Source organism: Lissotriton helveticus, chromosome 2_1 (genome assembly GCF_964261635.1).
Source record: "Lissotriton helveticus chromosome 2_1, aLisHel1.1, whole genome shotgun sequence".
NCBI lineage: Eukaryota > Metazoa > Chordata > Amphibia > Caudata > Salamandridae > Lissotriton > Lissotriton helveticus.
In genome coordinates, this window is record NC_136059.1 from 53,247,436 (window position 1) to 53,267,308 (window position 19,873).

Consider the following 19,873-nt stretch of genomic DNA (forward strand, 5'->3'; position numbering starts at 1 on the left):
GGTATATCCCGGCTCGCCAGTTAAGATCCAGTGGCCATAAGCTCCTTTGCAAGAAAGTTAAGATGGGTGGTCGTGCCTTTTCCTGTCTAGCCCCTAGGTACTGAAAAAGTTTGCCAGAGGATTTGCGGTCATGTCCCAGTCTGGCTCTCTTTAAGAAACATCTTGGCTGTTTTAATGAGCATTTCCCACTCTAGGTTGTCTGCTACCCTGGTGCCGAGAGATCCTCTTGGGGATGATTTGTGCGTCCTACAAACAATAATAATAATAAATAAAATAATAATAAAACAAACCCTCTCTTAAGCTTTTCCTTTGTCTGCTTATTTGCTCACAACCATGACAGGCACAAAACCGACCTACTAGGTAGGTATTTTAATATATCATTACCATCTGCCTTTATTGGGAATAATGAAATTCTAGAAAGAAATGAAAACCGGACTTGTTTTTGTGTGTCTGGGACAAACATTGTATTATTAGTAATTTCTGAATCCATAAAAAGTCAATGCCATCATCATGTGTAATGATTTTTAATCTACGTAACATTACATTACTTTTATTGAGGCGAGTCACACACACTCACAGACGCACACAGTGACATGCACATAAATATAGCACACAAACATGTACCCAACCACATATTAACGCAAGAATATGCATGGGATCACAGAAACATTGATATGACAACACAGGACCTCGCCTCCTTAAGCCATTGTTTATGGCGATATTTCAAGAGACAATGGTCCCAAATTTCAGTTCAAGTATCAAGACAAAAATGAATATAGACCAAAATTGAAATCTATATTAACTGTCCAGCCGGACAAATTTAATAGTTATTATGATCAGATGTGGTAAAGTTATTCAACAATTTCCAAGTGGGACACAGCCTGTGTCCAAATACCACATGAGGTATTTGGACACAGGCTGTGTCCCACTTGGAAATTGTTGAATAACTTTACCACATCTGATTATAATAACTATTAAATTTGTCCGGCTGGACAGTTAATATAGATTTCAATTTTGGTCTATGTTCATTTTTGTCTTGATACTTGAACTGACGTTTGGGACCATTGTCTCCTGAAATACTGTATATTCCCAAGGTCCCAGACCTATTGCTACTTTGGGCTTCCCTTGTTTTGTATATTATTGTTTATGTCGATGTCATAAAGGTGGGAGGTTATAAGGGTGGTCCTGTGCTATACGTTTCATCAAACAGTCATGATGGTAATATTAGTGTTTCTGAAGGAGGTCAAGGGATGACGTCATTGGGAGAAGAAAGTCCTCAGTTATAAGCTCCAGCTTTTCTCAACAGTTGAGGCCCTAACACAGTTTTGAGCCAACCCCGACGTTCAGCCATCCAGACACAACCGCAACAAACCTGTTGTCTTGCTGTCTTGCAGGGAGCTGGATTGCAGCAGCGCAGTGACCACAGCTCGGCAATGGAGCACGCCCTGCTCTACAGCTTCCTCGTGATACTGCTTGCAGGTAAGAGGCATCACACAGAGCACATGCATGTGTCTGGTTACAGCAGGTAGGGGCAGCCAGAGGGATGGAATGCTGCATACGCCCTGGTCAGATGACACACCGCAAGGTCTGGTGCAATGCAATTTTGCACTGACATTTGCACCCACTTCCCACACCCAGTAGTAGAATGACAGTATGCAAGAATGGTGCACAAAACCTCTGTTAATGTCATGTTTGTGTTGCTATTTTAGTGCAAATGAGGGTGCAAGTTGCAGAGCACCAGTTGTAGCATACAGAAGCTGAATAAAAACCAGTACACTAAGCAAGAGAGTCCCCTGTACTTCACCCACCCTTCAGTGCATTCCAAATCAATGGGGCCGTCCAGAGAATGACGTCATCAAACATCTCAAAACCCCAGTAGACGTCATCAAAGCAATCAACCTTCCAGCAGGCCTGGAGGTGGTGCTTGCTAGGGTGCACAACAGGGTAAGGAGAGCTGTGCGTTCTCCACATGGGTGGCCCGTTAGAGAGGCTGCCGTCCTAGGTCCAAAGTGTCTCTTTCTTAAATCTGAAATACCTTCTGTATACAAGCCCTGATGGAATATTTCATTGTTTTATAATGAGTGGGCTCAGCGCTATCAGAACCACTAAGATCATCGATACAAATGTATTACATTTCTATCACTATCCCTGAGATCACGTGATACTAGGACATATCACTTTGTGTTTCGCTTATGCTCTTTCCAGAACCTAACACCCTGATTTTATGAACTTAATGTAATCAGGAAACGACTGAAGACCTGGTTGTTCCAACAAACAACCTAATTGTTTCTTACCTGTTTATTTTTTCTCTTTTCTGTTTCTTTTACTCTCCCCCGCTCTTAGCATTTGGTTTTCTGTCTCAGTGCCTGGATACTCTCTGAGTAGCTGTGCGCTCTATACATCTATTTTTAACATAACATAACATAACATCAGTATTTTTACTGTATAACCTACACAGCTGGTATAACAAAACTGTAATATTGGCTGCACCGATTCTCCCTCCTTTGGTGCAATAGTTGTCCCAGAGCGGTGTGCCCACCTTTACCACAAGCGCCACTCTCTAGCAGGAAAGGTTTCTGACACTGCTTGCTCTCTGGGGACTCTGGGTATGGAATAACTAGAGAGAAGGAGTTCAGTCCAATGGCAAGGAAGGGAGACTGGAGTAAACCAGGGAACTTGTACATAGTCCGATCAGAGGGATGTATGTCAGTACAACGCAATCTAAAATATCACGGTACTTGACAACGCGGGCATTACAACGAAAGTCGTTACAACGACTTGCGTTGGAGGGCGCGGATTTTGGAATATTATAATTTTATATTCCAACACCAGTCCACGTAACAGTAGGGAAGGTGTTGGAATATAAAATTACAACATTCCTTGCCCAACAGTGCCATCTAGTGCAAGTCGTGGTAAAGACTTGCGTTGTAATGGCATCGTTGTAAAGGCACTGCGGTGTAAACACCGTGTTGTAAACGATGTTTACCGATCAGAGCCTTACCCCCTCGCCCTTGTCCTATGCAGCCTTCAGCCTGCTCTCGGAGGCCAAGAAAAAGAATGCCCACTTTAGGTACAACGTCACCCATCTATCTCAAACGGAATAACAAGTCGTACCACAGCGCAATATTTAAGGGTAGCTGAAGGGACAAGCTGGGTCCTCAATTCCAGAAAAGCAATAACTCAATTACCCCCCTAAAGCATCTATAGGGTGTAGTCCTACAGAGCTCCAGGTAGAGCAGTCTCTAATACAACTAAGGCATAGAGATGAAGTAACATTCTACACCCCTTGGGAGGAGGGACTGAACCAAGGGACACGTTGAGGCATGTTTACAAGGGGATAGCGCCACCAGAACATCACTTTCAGCCGCATCTGGTGGCTCTATGCCCAAAAAGCGGTGTTAAGCCACTTTTAGTGGCTTAAGGCTGCCTTGTAAATAAGGCCCCTTTACACGCATCACTGAGCTTGAAAGGGTCAAGCAATGGGAGATGCTGTGGGTGCTCCACCGCAACGCCCACTGCTTTTGACACTGCCTCGGATTTACTAGGAAATGTAAATCTGAGGCAGCGCCAAAAACTAACACCATGCAAGAGCAAGCATTAGAATGGCAAAATAAGGAGAAATACTATATTTCTCTTTGTTTTTGCTTTTTCTGTGTGTGCTGGATTCTGTATTCTACAGCAAACATAGAAAGAGAAAAATGCCATTAATGATTGTTTATGTGCAAGAAGGTGTCACTTCCTGCACATAAAAAACATTATATGATGACCATTTGCTAATTCTATGCGTTATAACAAATTGCCTTTATTGATTGTTTATGTGCAGGAAGGGACACATTCCCTGCAACACACTATAGTGCAAGAGTGCCTGCGTTTGTGCTAGGCAGCTAAATTTAGCATCAGTGCTAAGGGACACAGAGGGAGGCATATTCTTGCAATATGATGCATCCTTGCATTTTGAAAATGTTGTAGCACTCTCATATTTTCTCATAAATATGCCCCATTGTTTCACGGTGTTTAGTCACATGACTGGAAAGGACAATCACAGTCTTCACCCCCTTGTGAAAAGGACTAGCGCAAAAGGACACGTGCTTGCTCTGTGTATAGTTAGATGACTGTGAAGGAACTCGACGTGTAAGATGTAAGAGAAAGAAAAGTTAGTAATGAAACAAAGACATCCCTTAGTGAAAACGAAATGACCTCAGCAAAGTACTCAACTGTCAGTAACCACTACTACATGAGAGGGCCCACATTAATGCATCTTACTCCACTAACTTCCTGTTTTTAGGTGAATGACATAAAAAGATTCTGGCACTTCACGGTACCTTCAGACAGTGACTAACAGCGGGGATTAGTTAGTGCAGTTTGGACTAACATTACCTCTAAAACTGAAGCCGGGTTAAGGACCCACACTAAAGATTCCTGGATGGCCCTGATGAAGGCCTATTGTAAGCAAGGTTACTCCCGCTTGTAACACAAAGCCTCCCCGAATTAATAGTAGTACACTATGTACCACACAGCTTCAGAGATTTGCCTCAACTTTATTGCCCTGGAAAGCAAAAGAGAGGCCGAAGGCCCTCCGCGTGGAGCGCAGACGCCAACGATAAATAGATGCCAACCCACATAGGCCAGTCCCAAGGACAGTCCTAAATGCTATTGCCCCTAAATCCCCAGGCCAGCAGCCAAACAAAAAGCATTGAAGACAGTTATGAGAGAGGCAGCAGCCACAGTGGGGCTACTAAAGTACTGAAGTGGGGAACCATCCCACTACCATAGATGCCCTGGGCCAACTAGAAGAGTGGCAAACTTATAGAACACAATAGGGCTGTAAAGAGCAATTTGGATGTAAAAACAACAACAAAAGAAAAGAGAAATCATAAAGCAAATACAATACATGTAAATTATTAAAATTACACCACAACTACAAAAATCCAATAAGAGGAACCTGAGATATGATTTTTTAACGTTTTAAGTAAAAATAGTGCCAAAAAGCATTAGGCTCCAACTGTAATCAACTGGTCACAGTAAACTGGTTTCTAGGCATGATGTTATGTTATGTTATGTTATATGGTCTCTTTTATAGCGCACGGCTACTCCATGGAGCGTCCCGGCGCTTTGGCAAAGAGAACTGGAAAAAAGTACACAACACAGCAACTCACAGAGGGCCGAAAGAATATTATTGGGAGAAGAGCCAAGTCTTCAACTCCTTTCTTAAAGAGAACAAGCTGTTGATTTTTCTTAGGGAAACGGAGAGCTCGTTCCAACTTCGGGGTGCCAAGTATCGGAAGGAGTGACCTCCAATACGAGTGCGTCTGATGGAGGGAACAACAGCTTTGGCCAACAAGGCCGAGCGTAAAGTCCTCTTAGGTGCGTAGAAGGCCATGCACTTCCCAATGTATTTAGGGCCAATCGAATGAAGGGCCTTAAAAGCAAGGGTCAAAACCTTGAAAGTAATTCTCTTAGAGACAGGAAGCCAGTGCAGTCTCTTAAGCAGCTCCGAGGCTTTTGCCCTGCGATGGAGACCAAAAATGGCTCAAGCAAAAGCTTGCCACAATGGAGAAGTCCAACCAGGCACAGTTAAGGGTTCCTGGACCTCAGGAACAGCACTTGGAGTCAGGGCTCACTCCAGCAGAGGCCACCAGCAAGGTCAAGGTCAGGTCCAGTTTCAACCTGTCTGCCAGTAATCTTCAGAGAAGGCCTCTTGTAGCGTGCCGTGTCCCTGTAGCTTGAGCAGGTCAGCCCTACGACCCTTGGTATTCACTTCTTTATCCTGGGTTCAAGAGGGAGCAGGTCAGTCCTTCGGGACTCCGTTTGGGTCTCGGACAGCAGGTTCAATTCTCTGCTGATCTTCATGTGCAGGAGTGATCGGAGGGAGCCGGGAATGTCCGTTTTATGCCTGTCAGTAGCTTGCATTCGGGGCCTATTCTGTGCCTGTCACATCCTAACATAACACAACATAATATACCATAGCAAAACAGGCTTTTTTCGACTAGTTAGTAATGGTAAAGCGAATAACATTCTACAGGCAGTGCTGGGTGCAGAACGGATCAGAATGAATGTGTCTTCCCATTGAGTCATGAACCAGCGCATCAGTGAAATATGAATCAGAGAGGCTGACCTAGCCAGCCCACCTTCCAATGTGCAGGCATCAACCTGGCTGCCATCTTAAAAACAAGGGCATAGTGTCGTGTATTTCTATAGGTTCTGAATCGATCCCCCTATTCCTGACCCTATTCTGGTTAAACTTACTAGCTAGTTAACTAACAGTCAGCCCATGAGGCAAGAAATCCCCCATGATGCAGATACCGTTATCTGACGCAGTCACACTACGGCACAGGAACGTGTTATCTGATTAGGTCATAACGCTTGAGATCTAATTAGACAAGCGATATTCCTCCAGCCCCTGATAAGGCATACGACCTTCTCATAACAAATCAAACCTATGACAACCTGGATAATCCGTGCGGCCATTGTTTTGATTTCACAGAGAACTTTAGTAAAGAATGTGCTAACGAGCAAGTCGTATGACATCTTTATTGACGTACCTATGTCCATCCTTACGTCAATCCCGGCACCTTTAAGGTATAAATATTGCCGACCTTGCCCTATGCAAAACACACGCGTGGTGACAAGACGGAGCAGCCATACTTGCTGAAGCAGAGAGCAGAAGCAGACCCCGCTGGCAGCAGCCCCGCCTTCCTGACGCGCTGAGAGACGCGCTGCTATCTCAAGCCGAGAGACCCAGCACCGGCGCTTCTGGGCAGCCCTCGCAGGCAGCCTGGAATATCGAGAGCAGAGAAAGAGATACCATTCCTCATTCATCCTAAATTCCAGGTACAGAACTGAATAACCCCTCCTAGAGAATTCTTTAGTTATTCACTTGGCAAAAACAAACTTAACTTAAACTGTAACTTTCTATTCCCGCCCACGTATTAGACTTAGGTCAGGTACACGGGGTAGGCGTATTTAGAAACACCAGTTGAGTACGTTTAGTCAAATGTATATGTGTATGTAAATATATTTTAATCATTTTAAACATCATATGGCTCAGAAACCATATCAATGTTTTTACAGTATTATTTTATACTATTGCTTCTAATGTATGCACTTTACTTAACTATAAGTATCGCAATAATATCGATCCATTTCTCTTGTACGAGAAAAGAGACTGATCAATAAATAACATCTTTTATTGAACACGCCCGTCTCTTCCTTTTCTCTACATTCTGATGAGACTAAGAATGCACGTACTGACTGAGTAAAATAATTGCCTTGTGCTCACACGACTCTTGAGATTGACTCTTGATTAGGGGAGAGCAAAGTTGTCATGTTCTATGGTTGTCAGAAACTAAATCCCTTCTTGTCTAATCAGGGAAGTTAATCCTTCCTTGAACATTCGAGAAAGTTTCTAGCGAACTCTGAGCTTAGCTGGCAAACCCAAAAATTAAGTCTAGTATCGACAGTAGTAGACCTAGTTAACGTCTGGCCTAGGCCTTTACTGCTGTAGGTACTATTCCAATGCGCAGAGCCTATTGGGAAAATAGGAGCTACACTACATGGCGCCCAACGCGTTTGGAAAGGGCGATAAAACTAACGTAAGACATTTAGAGTAACTCAGTCGTGCTTTCTCACTCAGACCCCTTTTTCCAAATACTCCAAAGACGTCTGGAGTGGGTGAAAGGTTATTATATCCTCCAAAAACCTCGCAGGAGGGAACTCCTATGTATGGTTTTTGGTCTAGTCAACGTTGAAGGATAAAACAGTTCCAGAATATTGTGCATCTAATCTCTGTTTCCATAAGAAACCTGATCTGCAAATAAAAATAATACCATCCTGTCAGTAAAATGGGAGACAGTGATGGAGAAAGAGAGGCAATTAGATTAGCTACTGAAATAGCAGATGCTGATGCTACCATGCAAGCAGCAGACGCGGATATAATACTCATTCCGGTCGCCAAAAGAAGATCTATAACCTTAAAACTTATAGAAAATGGACTGACACCTAGAGGTGGCACAGTCATATTCGTAATCGAGGCACACGAATATCGGCAGACAGAGGTATACTATACATGGATACATTTTCCAGCAGCAAATACTGTAACAAAGTACTTCCACTATTACAAAGTAGAGGAACCTCCTAATGAGTACACTCCTTTCGAGGAGGTGGAAGTACCACTCAAATTCCAAGAGCATTTGCTCTTATTTGATGGCGCCCTAAAACATAATAATCACATTACAAGGCTCGGTCCTTTAGGAAGACCAGGAGCAACGTGGCCGGTCTTAGCCGGATACACACCATATCCAGACATCGAAAGAATGCCTGCAGCAGAGCTGTTAATACAGCTAAAACAACTACTAAAAATTCACAGACAATTAGTTCAGTATGTAATGCGGACTTCAACAATTCAGCCAGCGATTAAACTTCCACAGCTGACCCCTCACCAGGGGAACACAAATAAAATTACACCACAGAACATCCAATCCTGCCTAGGTAAAGTTCCAGCTAAACGGGAACAGATACCATTCTGGTTGGCACAGAAAATTACCCAAATAGAGGCGGTGTTTCCTGACACCACCCCGCTGGAAAAACACAGGATTCTGACTATATGTCTCCCAATGGGAATCGCACCACACATTGAGGACTGTGACACTTGGGGTACAGTCTTTGCTTCCATCTACACAAAAACGCACGGTGTTCCATCCATTTCGGTAATACCAGATGTGCTAAAACAAATTCAAGATGAATATGGTCCAGAACCTGCTTTAACTCTTGGTATGAAATTACTAAAAGACTTCAAGCAGGTCTCGGCTATATTACTAGCCAACATAAAGGGTGAAGCAGCAAACGTGGCGATCCGCCAGAGGTTAAAAGAGACAGATATAGCAGACCAACCAGCTGAAATTGCCAGAATCATAGAAAAATCCTATGAAGAACTAGGCAGAGATAGTCTAGGTGGAATACCAGTAAAACCGCAACTGACTACAAGTCCAGAAAAAATGTTTTTTAATAATAATAATAATTCACCAAAAAAGAACTGGGATGGAAACAAACAATCCAATCCAAAAGAAAAGAAATTCCAGTCCAGAGGAAGGTCTCCTAGGCGAAGAGAGAAATCTCCAAACCCGAGACAAAGGTCACCTCAGAGTGAACCCTCTGGGAATAGATATAACCTTAGAAATAGGGATAATATTAAAAAACCTGATAGATATCAAGACATTGATACACGTCCCTCTCAATCTTTTCAGAATTCCTCGCAGAAATCGGAAAGAAGAGGACGATCAGAAGAGCACGCCAAGTCCAAAGACAAGGAACCTGCTCAACTGAAAAAGAAATCACAATTTCCAAAAAGAAGGTAGCCAGTATCAAGGTAGTTAACAATGCCGAGAATACTGAGGACACAACTGAAAAACGGAGAATGGGCTCAGACAATGCTAGACAGCGCAGCAGAGGTGAGCATAGCTCGCAAAGTCCTTATGAATCATCTGGAGACAGTGGACACGAATGAATACCTTCAAGTGGAAACTGCAGATACCAGAGTTAGCAAGCCCCACAAAATATACGAGATAACATTACGTATAGAGGGAGATAAGACTAGGAAAATAAGGGGACTATTTTGGGATAACCTCTCAAAGGGTTATGACATACTTCTAGCTGAAAAAGACTGGCCACCAGAGTTTGTCAGGGAGTGCCCTCATGGCGAAGAAGTAATTATGCCTGCCTTCTCGAATCAAATACCGATTCATAAAAAATACACACTTGCTAGAAAGTGGGCAGTGGCCTTAGCACCTGCTTTATATAAAAATTATGTAGGATGGGATGAGGATTCTCCTCCTCACAAAATCCAGTTAAAATCACAACCAACTGCACAAAGACAGTACCCAATTAAGCAAGAAGCTAAAAAACAAGTAAATGAAATACTAGATCAGCTAGAATACCAGGGGGTGATTGAAACTTGCACCTCACAAATGAACAATCCTTTGTTTCCGGTCTCCAAACCAGACAATTCGTACCGTCTAGTTTTGGATTACCGACACCTTAACACATGTTGCAAAACTTTTGCAGTGCAAAACTCACACAGTGCTGCACTAATGAATAACATAGTGCGCAAAAAATACAAAACAACCTTGGACATCTCCAACGGATTCTTTTGTCAAAACATAGCACCAGAGAGCAGATATTTTACTGCATTCTCAGTAAATGGCACTCAAAAACAATTCTGTCGGTTAGCCCAGGGGTACAAGAACAGCCCGGGGGTATTCTCAGTGAGAGTAACAGAATTACTACAACTATATGATGATGAAGCATTATCTTATGTCGATGACATTTACTTAACAGATGATGACTTGGAGACTCACTTGAAGAGAGTGAACACCATAATACTTGGTTTCGCTGCAGAGGGTTACAAATTCAACTTCAAAAAGTCCAGAATTGCCTATCTGACGGTCCTATTCTTAGGATATGAGTTATCAAGTGAAGGCAAAAGCCTGGCAGACAATTTCCTAGAGAAATGTGCCGTAATCCAAGCTCCTAAAACACTAAAAAACCTACAGTCAATTCTAGGCTTCCTAAATTTCGGAAGAACATATATTGCAAATTACGCAGAAAGGGTCAAACCCCTTTATGATCTAATTAAACCAGACTTTAAAAGATCCAGTTGGACTCAAGCACACACAGAAATTTTGAGATCCTTACAAACAGACATGCTAATTAAAACAAAATTAGAAACCCGTGATAATACACGCAACCTTGTGATCCGAGTCATCCCAGGGAGATGCGGATTCACATACCTGACTTCTAATGAAGGAGATAAGGTACCAATTGCATTCAAATCACATTTGTACACAAAAGCTGAACAGAGATTCAACAACAAAGGAAAAATTGTTCAAGCAGTTCAAACCGCAATAGCTAGAGAAAAAGACATAGCTGACGGTAGACATATCACAGTCAGAACAGCAGAATCAGCCTTTGAGGCATTAACAACACCGTGTAATTTACCAACAACAACATTGGATCCAGAATGGTTACAATGGGTAAATTCAATCACAACGGACAAAGTATATTACTTCTTTGATCCAGAACTAGAAGAATTAAAAAATCTAAAATATGAAAAAACGTATCCTCTGCCAATCGACATTCTGCCTCTACGACACTACGCCTGTGTAATCTATACAGACGGACATGCTCAACCCTCCGTTTGGGGAGAACATGCATACAATCCCACATGTGAGATTACAAAAGAAGTGTGGCACGGAGGTAAACTAAGACCTCTATTAACAAAATCACACTCAGTAGAAACTAATTCAGAACTACAAACTGAAATATTAGCTTTGAAAATGGCGCTAGATAATGCGGATCGCGAATTCCCGACACTTATAGTGTCAGATTCATATTTCTGCGTCAAAGCATATAACAAGGATTTGCAGACCTGGATTCAGAACGATTACAAAGATGACACGGATGCACCAATAAAGCAGAGACTGCTCTGGGAACAGGTAGCTCTTTTGAAAAAAGAACTACCAAAGACTCACGTGACACACTCACTGAGTCACCAGCGTGATGGCGTTCACGTTGTAGGGAATTCATTGGCTGAAACAGCCGCAGCGGCAGCCAGTAAACCGGCTCCCGTAGATCGGAAAAAGCGTACATTAAAATACATTGACGGCGAAACATTGCTGGCAGTAAAAACGTCATCAAAAGGCGACTGCTCGGCGTTACCGATCAACTATCCACTCAATTACACATACATCATAGATGCAAACTCCATTCCTTTTGCTCGAATCCCTGGAGTGGGGGTTGAGTGATTCCAAACATGGACAGGAGAAACTTGTTAATCGCAGACGCACACATGGGCGAGGGTCTCAGACACCTTAAATTAAAAGATTCTCTGGAAGAATTACAATCACGGTACTGGTGGCCAGGCATGAGCCTGCACTACACCATGTTTGTAAAAAACTGCCCAAACTGCAACAGAGATCGCAGTGGGGAGAGAAGCAGTTTAATACCTCGTCGTATCAAGGCAGATAATATTACCAGTAAAAAGAATGGCTTGCGATTAACATATACAGGCTAGTTCCCACTTATAATGTAGATCCACAGCACTCGGCTGACGTCCGGACTGTTATACAAGATTTGCGAGTCTAAATGGCATATACGCTAAGAGCATGCTACGTTCGACCAATTTTTTCTTTTTCTCAGGCAATCCAGCCTGGGGGGGGGGGGAAGAATGGCCAAATGAGCACAGCCCAGCGGGAATCTTCTCACTTCCTTCCTGAGGGTATGGGATGGTGTAAAGAAAAAACCAAGACAGAAAGCAATCTATAATAGAAAGGATATTAGGTTCGGGAGCTGGGTGGGTCAAACATCTAATAAGTGTCCAACGTAGTCTAAATAACTTGCCAAGAAATTCTCTGAAGGGATTCAGTCCGTACGAATTATTATTCGGAACTAGGATGTTGATCTCTGACCTTGATAGTCAGACTTCAGTGGTAACAGAAAAAAGCTTTGATGTCAAAGACCGTTTGGCTATTTTGCAGGACTTAAACAAAACAAGAAAAGACCTGAGCAACATACAGTTGAAAGAACAGCCAACGACCACTGAAGATTCACCACCTGTCCCAGCAAGACCTGTCTGAATTCCAAAAGTCGGGGATCTAGTCAGGGAGAAGATCGCGGTAAAGAAGGAATTTGGGCCTTCTTACAGAAAAGCAGTTCCTGTATTGTCTGTCAACGGGACAAGATCAGTTGTACTACCGCCACTTGCTGGAAAAAAGGAGAACCGAGTTGTATCCATCGACCTGGTAAAACCACAACATGTGGCCGATAACCAACGGTAGGCCAAGTGGACTCCCAATAAGTAGCAGAACACCAAGGTTTGCTACCAGTACAGAGGTCCTATCAAAGAGGCTCATCACATTCGAAACGCCTACAGAAGAACAACAAGGACTATGCAACAATGCAATAGAACTAAGACCTCTGAAAACCCAAATAAAGACATTTAACAGAGACACACCAATCTATACAGAAGTACCAAGTGAAAATGCAAGAAACAAAAATCCTGAACCAATTGGAACAATTGACAGAACTGCATCCGGTTACTTCATCAACTTCGATGATTCCTCCGACGGTTTCAGCGAACAAAAGACACAGCCATCATCAAAATCCTTTAAAGACAAAGCGAAGGAACTTTTGAAACAACTAAAAGAAACATATCTGATTTCTCCATGGATTGAATTTTGGGTGGGTTTTGGTGCATTTATCCTCATACTTTGGCTCATCATGGTATTTACCTTGGGACGCTTCATTGAGGGAAAATATGCTAAAATGGACACAGCAAGTCAGAACATCAACTTGGTCCTCAAACCACACACATCTTCACACGTCGAGAAACGAGAACTTTCTTCAGAACTTTCTTCAGCCAACTTCACAGCAATTCCAATACCTGGTGGGGTAGCCTGGGACAACACTGACTATGAAATTTATGGTCCGGTCGAGATCCTGAAATATCCACACCAAATTAAGATCTCTTTGAGTGACTTTGCAAAACCAAACTCATTTGCTGATGATTGGGACTTTGAAAGTATTAACAATATGATGTCTGACTTAGTAATGTCTGCTAAATTTACAAAACATGATTATTTGCAGGGTTCTACAAATTATGACAGCATGTACTGCTATAACCATTATGGTAACCATTTCGTGCATAAATCTGCAAAACCTAGAAATGTTTTAAGTTATAATCAATGGGAACATTGTGCTACACCTCCAAAAGGGAGCTCTAGAACCGTTTATGACAAATATTCATATTTTTCAGGTTTTAACATAACTAATGCTGAAACATTTTATTACAAATTGTCAAACAAGACAGGGATGAAAACCATGATAACCAACACGAAATTGATATATTCAGATTCTTTCTTTGAAAAAATGAATACTTTTGGATTTGATTATTGGGACAAAAATGTTGATTTGAAAAGTGTTTGGGGTACAAAAGAATGGCAAGTACAGGGTTTAGAAGCTTTGTTTAGAGCCTGCATGATCCCAGAACAAATGATATTTTTAAATGACACCGTTCAACAAACCACCTGTCTTGGCCTAGCAAAAATCAAAGATTTAAATAACCTGTCTATTCCAAAGCCAACAATGTTTAGCAATAACTCTGATATAGACATAAACCATATACTTAACCAAAACAGAACACATCCTGATTGGAAACAATGGTTGATCTGGCCCACAGATACAAATAACTGTCAAGATAGATTCCTGAATAAAACACAGGGTTTCAAAATGAACAGGCCAGACCCTAGATATCCCCAAAGACATCACCCAGGGATAATAACAACCTACAGTGTGGGCAAATTATGCCTTCAATGGCTACAAACTTCCACACTGCCTGAAATTAAGCAACACCTAACTTTACTTACTGATGGTGCTGACTTGCGTGATTTCATACTGGGACCACGCAAACAGCGAGATAAGCGTTTCATAGCAGCCTCTGTATATGCAGCATACAATGAGGCCTGGAAGGTTACTCAAATTGAGACAGCAGAAAGAATACGGGAAATTGACCGTATTAATTTGGAAAAATCACTTTCTGTAGTGGACAATGGGTTAATGACTCTGTCCTCCAGAATTTTTTCATTGGACAGCATTGTGTCTTCAGCAATCGATATATTATCGCAAGACTTACTGTTATTACAACATGGTCAGTCACAATTGCGTTCTATCGTACAGCTTGGCTGGACGTTACAAAATCTGCGTTCAGGCTATGTGCCTTGGCGTTTAATCAACACTACGTCACTATTCCAAATCTTTAACCTTACTGATAGACAAATCGGTATGGCGCAGAAGGGTGCTGATTATACAATCTTGAGCATTGAAAAACTAGAAAGATTACCAATGACAATGTCAGAACGACCTGTCAGTGAATGGATAATCCACGGAATCATAAATATTCCAATCTCAACCTTCAGGTTTCAATACTGCCAAAAATATATACAGGCTGGCATGTACGAGAAATTGGGAAAGGGGTACCTTAAAACAACTTGGAACCTGCCCTATTCACATGCATGTGTCAGTAACAAAGGACAGAAAGTGTTTCTTAGTGGCAACAATTGTGCTATGTCACTAAGCGGCACGCTTCTGTGTAACGGTATTAGTTTGCACGGAGCCTGTGAAGGGAATTCATACAACCTTTCATGTCACCAGCAAGGCGCACCTGCAACTGAAATAGAACCATTCTTTCAAAGACTCTATAATGGGAGTTACATTCTTATTGTAGACCGCAGATGCTGTAGTCTTATGCCCGGGACTCCTTATCTCGTCACTACGACGGCGAAGGTCAAGTGCTGTGGACGTTCTTTGTTCCCCAGCTCCTTTCCAGACAGGGAGGCAAGGGCATGGCCCGGTCTGAAAATTACTTCTATTCGAATAGACACTTTAAGCAGAATGAAAACAGTGCTTCTTCAGACGCCTACAAGGCTCACGTCATCTAAAGAAACGTATGATCTACAAGTCGCAAGGACGACTGCAGAGATACATACATTATTATCAACCAATTCCCCCGTACATTTCGCGGAAATCCTGAGCGAAATCTTAAATATTTCTGATACCACTGGGGTCTCAAAGGTATTTAAGACAGTATTTTCGATGGCATTAACACCATTCAAAGCCATACTGGGTATTTTTCCAGATTTCGTCCATTCGATTTTTGGCGGACTTCCCCTGATCCTAGGACTAATTGCAGGAATCCTATTCCTGGTCCTTATTTTTCGTTATGGCAACCCATGTCACAGAACAAAATCTCACGACAATGGAAGATACGATCCTAGCCATTGGATACCGGGACCGGATATCAAAAATCCTGGGACTCTCCCGGCTTAGAGACCTAAACATGACTTGGTTTCTATCATTTCGACCAATGTGGCAAAGGTGTGTTTTACCTGTACTAAGGTGTCTGCTATGCGGAGAAGAATGCGTGTTAGACACCTGTCTGACGCTACAATCGGATGCGCCGGTGGATGCAGATACACTGTTGGTTCCTACCAAGGTTCACGCACTGTGCTGCCCTCAAAGGCTGCCAATTCTGATGACGGCATTCCTGGAATCTTCACCACTGCGATTGAAGAGTAGTGAAGTTCAAGATGAAAGCAGCATCGAACAGGTACGACCTTCTGTCAGCAATGCAAATCAGAATGTCAATGGAGACAATCATGCGCACGAATGCATGGTTACCCCTATTTCCGACTTAGAGGAACTTTCCCATGAAGCTGTTGACAGTTTTTTCGAAAGCCTGAATGATATGATGTTCTCTCCGGAACAGAAATAGAGACTTTTGAGTAAACTCCCACACGGCGTTCCCTGAATTCGGCCTTCAACTTTAAAAATAAAGTCACATGAACAATTACAATCCAGTTCACGGACAGCAACTTTTTTCAGCAAGCCCCTAAAATATTTTTCTATATATTTTTTCCCGGGACACTGATCTTCTGCTTAAAGTAAGAAACTATTCCTAGAGAACTAAGATTTCTATTTTTTTAGATACTTTATAGACTTTATATAGACTTTAGCTGCCCACTGGTATGTTCACAATATATTTTATGTGATGAAATGGTTTCGACTTTTTTTCTGTATAGCCATATTAAGAGCCATTTCATGTGTATTTCTCATATACCAACAAGCAATAATGCATAACAATGCGTGTTTACTTTTGCATTTAATTCATAGCTTAAGTGCATACAATATATATGACTGCAATTTTCCAGTATATTTGAAAATTTCAAAATGCATTTATGTATTTTGGGGTGGTAAGGTATACACTATACTCTATAGTATGTTGTACTATGTTATACTATGCATAGATTAGTAGATATGACCATAGTTAGCGTGGAGTGGGTGTCGTGTATTTCTATAGGTTCTGAATCGATCCCCCTATTCCTGACCCTATTCTGGTTAAACTTACTAGCTAGTTAACTAACAGTCAGCCCATGAGGCAAGAAATCCCCCATGATGCAGATACCGTTATCTGACGCAGTCACACTACGGCACAGGAACGTGTTATCTGATTAGGTCATAACGCTTGAGATCTAATTAGACAAGCGATATTCCTCCAGCCCCTGATAAGGCATACGACGTTCTCATAACAAATCAAACCTATGACAACCTGGATAATCCGTGCGGCCATTGTTTTGATTTCACAGAGAACTTTAGTAAAGAATGTGCTAACGAGCAAGTCGTATGACATCTTTATTGACGTACCTATGTCCATCCTTACGTCAATCCCGGCACCTTTAAGGTATAAATATTGCCGACCTTGCCCTATGCAAAACACACGCGTGGTGACAAGACGGAGCAGCCATACTTGCCGAAGCAGAGAGCAGAAGCAGACCCCGCTGGCAGCAGCCCCGCCTTCCTGACGCGCTGAGAGACGCGCTGCTATCTCAAGCCGAGAGACCCAGCACCGGCGCTTCTGGGCAGCCCTCGCAGGCAGCCTGGAATATCGAGAGCAGAGAAAGAGATACCATTCCTCATTCATCCTAAATTCCAGGTACAGAACTGAATAACCCCTCCTAGAGAATTCTTTAGTTATTCACTTGGCAAAAACAAACTTAACTTAAACTGTAACTTTCTATTCCCGCCCACGTATTAGACTTAGGTCAGGTACACGGGGTAGGCGTATTTAGAAACACCAGTTGAGTACGTTTAGTCAAATGTATATGTGTATGTAAATATATTTTAATCATTTTAAACATCATATGGCTCAGAAACCATATCAATGTTTTTACAGTATTATTTTATACTATTGCTTCTAATGTATGCACTTTACTTAACTATAAGTATCGCAATAATATCGATCCATTTCTCTTGTACGAGAAAAGAGACTGATCAATAAATAACATCTTTTATTGAACACGCCCGTCTCTTCCTTTTCTCTACATTCTGATGAGACTAAGAATGCACGTACTGACTGAGTAAAATAATTGCCTTGTGCTCACACGACTCTTGAGATTGACTCTTGATTAGGGGAGAGCAAAGTTGTCATGTTCTATGGTTGTCAGAAACTAAATCCCTTCTTGTCTAATCAGGGAAGTTAATCCTTCCTTGAACATTCGAGAAAGTTTCTAGCGAACTCTGAGCTTAGCTGCCAAACCCAAAAATTAAGTCTAGTATCGACAGTAGTAGACCTAGTTAACGTCTGGCCTAGGCCTTTACTGCTGTAGGTACTATTCCAATGCGCAGAGCCTATTGGGAAAATAGGAGCTACACTACAATAGCTTGGTCATTATGATTGGGAGGTTTGAGCGTCTGATATCCCGACTATCACGCTGTCACATAATGTTTAAATGCACGATACACAGGCAGGGTGAATGAGAGGGGCTTAGGGAGCAGTGGAAAGAGAGAGGAATGGGGATTGGTAGGAGTACTGAGTGAGAGAAACACACATTTTGTAAATCAACATTGTTTTTGACTGAGTGCTCAGGCAAAAGTCTGAGGTGAAATCCGACAGGCAGCTCACCGCAACCGACTGAGAGCCCCTGTACCCAACCAGTCATCAGAAAATACATTTATTAGGGGGGTGTAACACCCCAAATAGCCCCCTAAAGCTACGCCCTTGTTTAAAAGGGCGGCGGTGATCCCTTGAAGCAGCTGTTCCCAAACTGTGCACCGCGGCTCCCTGGTGCACCATGAAAACTTGCCAGGGGTGCCACGAACAGATGAGGACACAGTTTGGGAATCAGTAATAAATAGTATGGCACCTGAGTTCAACCCTGCTCCGTGTGATCAGGCCTGCAGTTGTTGCCCTGGGCCATAAGAGGGCAATGCAACCTCATTTTCAAGACAATTTGTTTAATTACAACCTTTTGTGTATTTACCAGCTTAGCTAATGTCTTCATCGTCCCTGTGCAAAGAATGCCGAATGCAAGGAAAGAGAGGCCTTGGAAGGGGGGCGCAGCGGCACATTCTTATGAAACTTTCGTCTGAATACAAGATAATAATATCCTATTCATGTGTGCTGCTGGGATGTATGACATTACAACGCATGCTTTTACATCGCATGCCTTTACAACGCATAGTGCTTTGGGGCGTTGGATAGTGAATAGTTTAATTTACTATTCCAACTCTAGTCCCCGTGGATAGTAGGGAAGGTGTTGGATAGTAAATTAAACCTATTCCCTATACTAGAGCGCCCCCCCAGCGCAATGCATTGTAATGGTTTGCGTTGTAAAAGTTGCGTCGTAAAGGCACTGCGTCGTAAAAGTTGCATTGTAAAGGGTGTTTCCCGTGCTGCTGATATGCAGATCACTGAAAGCAGTGCGGACAATTCAGCTTTCTGCCAAGAGAGAAACAACACACAAATAAATATTACTTAACTCCCTGCTCTGATAGCCAGAGAATAATGCCCATTTTCTATCGTCTGGATCCAGTAATCAGCTCAACAATAACATAAACTATACTAAACTAAAATTATGGTGGTGCTTAGCAGATAGGGAAGTACATCACACGTGTACTGTATACTCTTTTTTACTTGCGCACGGAAACCATTATAATCCAAGCTATTTGGGTAACATTTCCAAGCCCTCACAGCTGCTTTTCTGTTGCACTTGAAAGCTAAGAGCGCTTCGAGAAGCCTTGAGCTGGCATGGCTGAGAAGTTAGACATATTTTCCTAATCATAACTATTGGGGTTTTATCACGCTCAGCTGAGAGTTTTTGTGATGGTATGGGGTGTTTGAATCAGTTTGCTTATCTTCAAAAATAAAGACAACCGTCTTACGCTTCCTCCCCACTCTTTCAAATATTCACCACTGTGTAACATTTTTGGAACGTGGTAGCACAGATGTGCTCATAAACACTTAGGGCCTCATTTATGAGGCCGTGCA

The 19,873-nt window shown here is 42.3% G+C and overlaps 1 protein-coding gene across 1 annotated transcript in view; it reads left to right on the plus strand.

The window, feature by feature from the left end:
• Positions 1–1,433: 1,433 nt before the first annotated feature.
• The window catches only part of LOC144820058 (uncharacterized), a 46,733-nt gene continuing 28,293 nt past the window's right edge, over positions 1,434–19,873 (plus strand). The window contains exon 1 of the mRNA XM_078677713.1: positions 1,434–1,479. Within this exon, the coding sequence (XP_078533839.1) occupies positions 1,434–1,479 (46 nt within the window). The remainder of the gene's footprint in view (positions 1,480–19,873) is intronic.